General features: G+C 46.9%; 1 protein-coding gene across 2 annotated transcripts in view; it reads left to right on the top strand.

The window, feature by feature from the left end:
* eps8l1b (eps8 like 1b) overlaps nucleotides 1-5,000 on the top strand; it is a 47,204-nt gene that overhangs the window by 38,593 nt on the left and 3,611 nt on the right. For both annotated transcript variants that reach the window (XM_037536818.1, XM_037536817.1), the window contains exons 11-13: nucleotides 2,944-3,069; nucleotides 3,514-3,631; nucleotides 4,903-5,000. The exon at nucleotides 4,903-5,000 is cut by the window's right edge and continues 68 nt beyond it. In XM_037536818.1, coding sequence (XP_037392715.1) covers nucleotides 2,944-3,069; nucleotides 3,514-3,631; nucleotides 4,903-5,000 — 342 coding nt within the window. The remainder of the gene's footprint in view (nucleotides 1-2,943; nucleotides 3,070-3,513; nucleotides 3,632-4,902) is intronic.

The following is a 5,000-nucleotide window of genomic DNA, read 5'->3' as shown; positions in this document are numbered from 1 at the left end:
TTGGGTTTGGTGTTCTGGTTCATCTGTGCCAGCTATTCAGTTTCCTCCGCACCAAACTCACCAAACCAGTTATTTATGGAGCTCCCTTTGTGCATGGAGGGTATAGTCCTGCTGAACCAGGAAAGGGTTTTCTCCAAACTGTTGTGCAGAGCACACTATTCTCTAGAATGTGACTCTGCACGCTGTTCACTGGAACAGGAGCTCCAGCTCATTATCCCTCCTCCACCAAACTTTCCAGTGGTCACTCTGCGTCCGGCGGGTAGCTGCAGCAGCCACTTGCAGGAACTCCCTGAATCTATGTTTCATTTTGTTGTTCCTTTACTTTTGCCTTATGTTTATATTTTTGATGGCTGGATAAAAGTGCAGAGCACCAAAGAACTTTAAATTGACACATTTATTATTCTTGGCTAATTAGAAATTCCTCTTTGTTCTGGTCTGGCAACTGGGCAGGCAGACTCGCTTCCTCTTTGCTGCATCAAGTTCAAAGATGAAAACCTGTGAGAAAAGGTGTTAAATAAGTTTACTGAGGCAATGGAGTGTGAATTTGGCACGTTGGGGTTGAGCTGATCCAGAGCGAGGCTCGTTCGTGCAGTTACCGCTGCACCACCGGGAACCACAGGCGACAGTGGGCAAAACACCATAAGGAGCAGGAAACAAAAAGACTGGAAAAACAGCAAACAAAGGAAACGCTGAAAGCAGAGTGATAAACAAAGGCTGAACTAGAAACGTGAAATAAAAGATAATCAGAAAACCAAAGACACGTTTCTTCTCGTTTAAATACCCAGCTGGGCCGCGTACCATACTGGTCACCCCTCTGTAAAGGTGTGACAAAGGGCTGCTGCCCACAGCCTTAAGTAGTTGAGTCCACAGGTGTGTCAGGTTGGGCCTAATCAGCCCGAGGGCTTCTGGGAATTGGAGTTCCCAGAAGTTATGGCACTTCGCGGTGCAGGCTGGGCACCTTGCCATCATCGCCCTCTGCTGGCAGCTGTCAGAGTAGGCTGGACCCTTACACTAAGAGACGTAACATCATGGAAACCCAGCCTGTGCAGGTCCTGATCAACAGTTCTTGTGCTGACGTTGCTTCCACAACCATTTTCAAGTTTCAAGTTTATTTGTCGTTTGCACAGCATGTCAGGACCTTCATGCACTGAAATGCTTGTGGTGAGGCTCAGATAGTCACTCTACAGACAATAAATAAGTAAAAGTAAAATAAACAAATTTAAATATATTAAATATACACAAAATATAGAGAAGAATACATGTTAAAGTGACGTAAGTGACTCAGTGTTATTGCTCTTTAAAGGGGCTTAGTGTTAAGGTGTTACTGTCCACAGCAGAGCTGATGTGATAATAACACTGACAGAGTGACGGAGGTGAACTGGTTGCTGATGACGGACCCACGGCTTCACAGCTGGTTCAGAAGCCTGAGAGCCTGTGGGTAGAACCTGTTCATTAGCCGGGTTGTTCCAGCCTGGATGCTGTGGAATCTCCTGCCTGATGGCAGGATGGTGAACAGGCCGAGTGCTGAGTGACCGGATCTCTTTGATCTTCCTGAGGCAGAGGGACGGGTAGACGTCCTGTAAGGCTGGTAGTTTGTTGCCTATGATGGCTTCTGCTGTCCTCACCGCTCCTCTAAGGGCCTTGCGGTTGCAGGCGGTGCAGCTGCTGTACCAGACAGTGATGCAGCCCATGAGGAAGCGCTCTGTGGTGCACCTGGAGAAGTTGAAGAGGATCTGAGGAGGCAGACCAAACTTCCTGAGCCTACGCAGGAAGAAGAGACGCTGACGGGCAGATCTCATGATAGTGTTGGTGTGGTGGGTCCAGGTGAGGTCATCAGTGAGGTGTTCGCAGAGGAACTTCACACTGCTGACTCTCTCCTCTTCAGCTCCATTGACGAACAGGGGAGAGAGACCACCCCTCTGCAGCTTCCCGTAGTCCACGATCATCTCCTATGTTCTGCTGATGTTGAGACAGAGAGTGTTGTCATGGCTCCACTCTGACAGAGCGCTGACCTCGTCTCTGTAGACTGTTTCATCTCCATCTGTGATGAGGCCCAGGATGGTGGTGTCATCAGCAAACTTGAAGATGATGTTAGACGTGTGTTTGGCTACACAGTCATGTGTATACAGGGAGTACAGGAGGGGGCTGAGTACACATCCCTGGGGAGCCCCTGTGCTCAGAGTCAGTGTGGAGGAAAAGCTGTTCCCAACTTTCAAACCTGAGGTCTGCTCATCAGGAAGTCCAGTATCCAGCTGCAGAGATGAGAGTTCAAACCCAAGTCTGTGAGCTCAGGAATGAGTTTGGCAGGGATGATCGTGTTGAATGCTGAGCTGTAATCTACGAACAGCATCGGACATGTGTGTACTGTCTGCCCAGGTGTGTGAGAGCAGTGTGTATCGTTAGTGCAGCGGCTTCATCTGTGGATCTGTTGGACCGGTATGCAGATTGGTGAGGGTCCATGGTGGCTGATGTAAGCTTTGACCAGCCGCTCGAAGCACTTCATCACTGTAGATGTCAGTGCGACAGGGCGGTGGTCAGCTCTGTAGTGAGCACTGTAACTGAGGACAGGTGATAGGTCCATGCTTGGTGCTGCAGCACTTTCTGGTCTTGTTCTGTGAGCTAGTGTGGCCAGTGGTTTGCGCCCTGCTCCTCAGGGCCACCCAGATGGTCCGACTTTTCCTTCAACCCAATATGTTGCGAGTTGAGTTGGAACAAAAATGCGGACCTGAGGACCAAGTTGGGAGCAACCATCCTGGATGTTCACCAAGACAAATTCAGGGTATTTGTAAGTTCCTTGGCGAAATGAAGTGATGCTGATTCTGATTGTTCACTTTCACAATAATTGCACTTGCAGTGAACAGGGCAGATCTAATGGATCATTTATAGGCTTGTACCTTGTACACATAAACACACATAACCTTTCTCTCTCTCTCTTCCTCTCAGGTGGTTGAGTCGTCTAAGCGATGGTGGAAATGTCGCAACAGGTTTAATGAGGTCGGTTTCGTGCCGTTTAACATTCTGGAGCCGGTGTCGCACATAGAGAGTCCAGTCAACAACAAACCACCGAAGGTACATAAACACACACATTTACGACTTATTCAGCTCTGCTACACACATCCCTGTCTGCTCCCTCACACAGACAAACCGTAGTGCAAAGACACCGAGGGCCTGATGTACTGTAAAAGTCTCAGGATCAGACACGTGTGTGAGATAACAGCACAAACTGGTTGTGATATGGCCTCAGGACGCACTCACAGCCCATGTTTTGTACGCTGGAGTAAATCCACGCCCCAGCTTTAATGACTTGGTGGGAAGAAAATGTCATTCCTCTCCTCGTCACTGAACTCTTTTGACGGCTCTATTATTATTTGTTTATATTATATTATTTAATGACACATTTTAAATCCCTACGCCTCACGTGTGAGAAGCTGGTGGGCGGAGCTATGCAGTTTGATGTACATCTAGTCCTGACGGTTTGTGTAACACACTGTGCAACTTCATCTATACTAACAGGCTCCAGCCCCTCCTCCTTTACTGAAGACAACATCCTTGGCTCCACCCAGCCCCCGAGCCGGGACCCCTGAAGCCAGAGTACTACCCCCACAACACCTGCCTGAGGACACAGAGAAAGGTACCTACACTTACCTCTCTGTAGTAGCATGAAATGGTCTGATGAACACAGTACTCAGCAGATGCATGTGAATCAGCTTTAATGCTAATGAAATGACCCTGTTTAGCATATGTTATTAAATCACCAGTTAATGACCAGCTTACATAACGATTCAGGTTGATACAGATTCATCGCTTAACCCCTTAAATGGTCAGAGCCCAAAGTTTTTTTTTTTACAAAGTTGTAAAAACTAAGAACAGCTCACCCAGTCACTAAATAATAAGTTTCAGTGTGTAATAAGCCTGAGATTTTAAGGGGTTAAACAGTATTTGAGAAGTTTAGAACAACCAGAGCTGCAGTGAACCTGGCTGGAAGACGACACAGTGAGGAGGATGATTGAAGGCAAAACATTTCACCATGGAGCACAATTACTGATTGACAGAAGGTGGTAGCATCTCATGGTTACCTCATGGTCTCCAAAACTACATTAAGACCATCTTCATTCCGATGACCTATTCATAAGGCATGCCAGATGCAATATATACAGCAGTATGCCATGCTTGCTAGCTAAGTCTGGCAACTGTTAGCTGATGTCACAGATCTGGTGGTTATAAACTCCTTCAGTCGATGATGGAACGTCCAACATGGCGGTGGTAGCATGATGGTGTGAGGATCAATACAGATGGAGACGCCTGAGGCAGGAGGCTAAACAATCAGTTGATTGGAAAACCTCCAGTGTTCTACAAAGAAATTGGTCAAAGAATGTTGGAGATGGAGCTGCTGGGTAGAAGGAGAAGAGGTAGACCTCAGAGAAGGTTTATGGATGTAGTGAAGGTGGACATGGAGATGGTTGGTATGAAATTAGAGGAGGCAGTGGATAGGGCAAGATGGAGGCAGATGATCCGCTGTGGCAACCCCTAAAGGGAGCAGCCGAAAGAAGAAGAAGAAGAAGTTCTACAAAGAAGAGTTCCATCATGGCACTGTGAAAGACTGAACTGCAGCTATAGCAAGTGTTTGGTTGCAGTCTTTGCTACTTAAGGTGGCACAACCCATTGTGAAGTTTAGGGGTGCAATTATTATTTCACATGCATGTTATAGGTGTTGCAAAACTTTTTTTTCTTCACTAAATGAAATAATCATAAAACAATTATGAGTCATAAGCATAATATATGGGGAATATTAAGGGCCCTAAAGCAGAGCCTTGTGGAACACCACATCATGCAATATTTTACTTATTTTCTTTACCCCTCACCTCTCTCTGTCTCTCGCTCCCTTCTCTCTTTCTCTTTCAGTGATGCAGGTGAATGATGAGCTGTTGAGGAGACTGACCAATGGCAAAGCTGCGTTGTCTAAGCCACTGGTCATCCATCGTTCGGCTGATACCTCTGTC

This window comes from Pygocentrus nattereri, chromosome 3 (genome assembly GCF_015220715.1).
Source record: "Pygocentrus nattereri isolate fPygNat1 chromosome 3, fPygNat1.pri, whole genome shotgun sequence".
In the NCBI taxonomy this organism is placed as follows: domain Eukaryota; kingdom Metazoa; phylum Chordata; class Actinopteri; order Characiformes; family Serrasalmidae; genus Pygocentrus; species Pygocentrus nattereri.
Note: the sequence above shows the minus strand (reverse complement) of the source record. Positions and strands in the feature narration are given on the sequence as shown.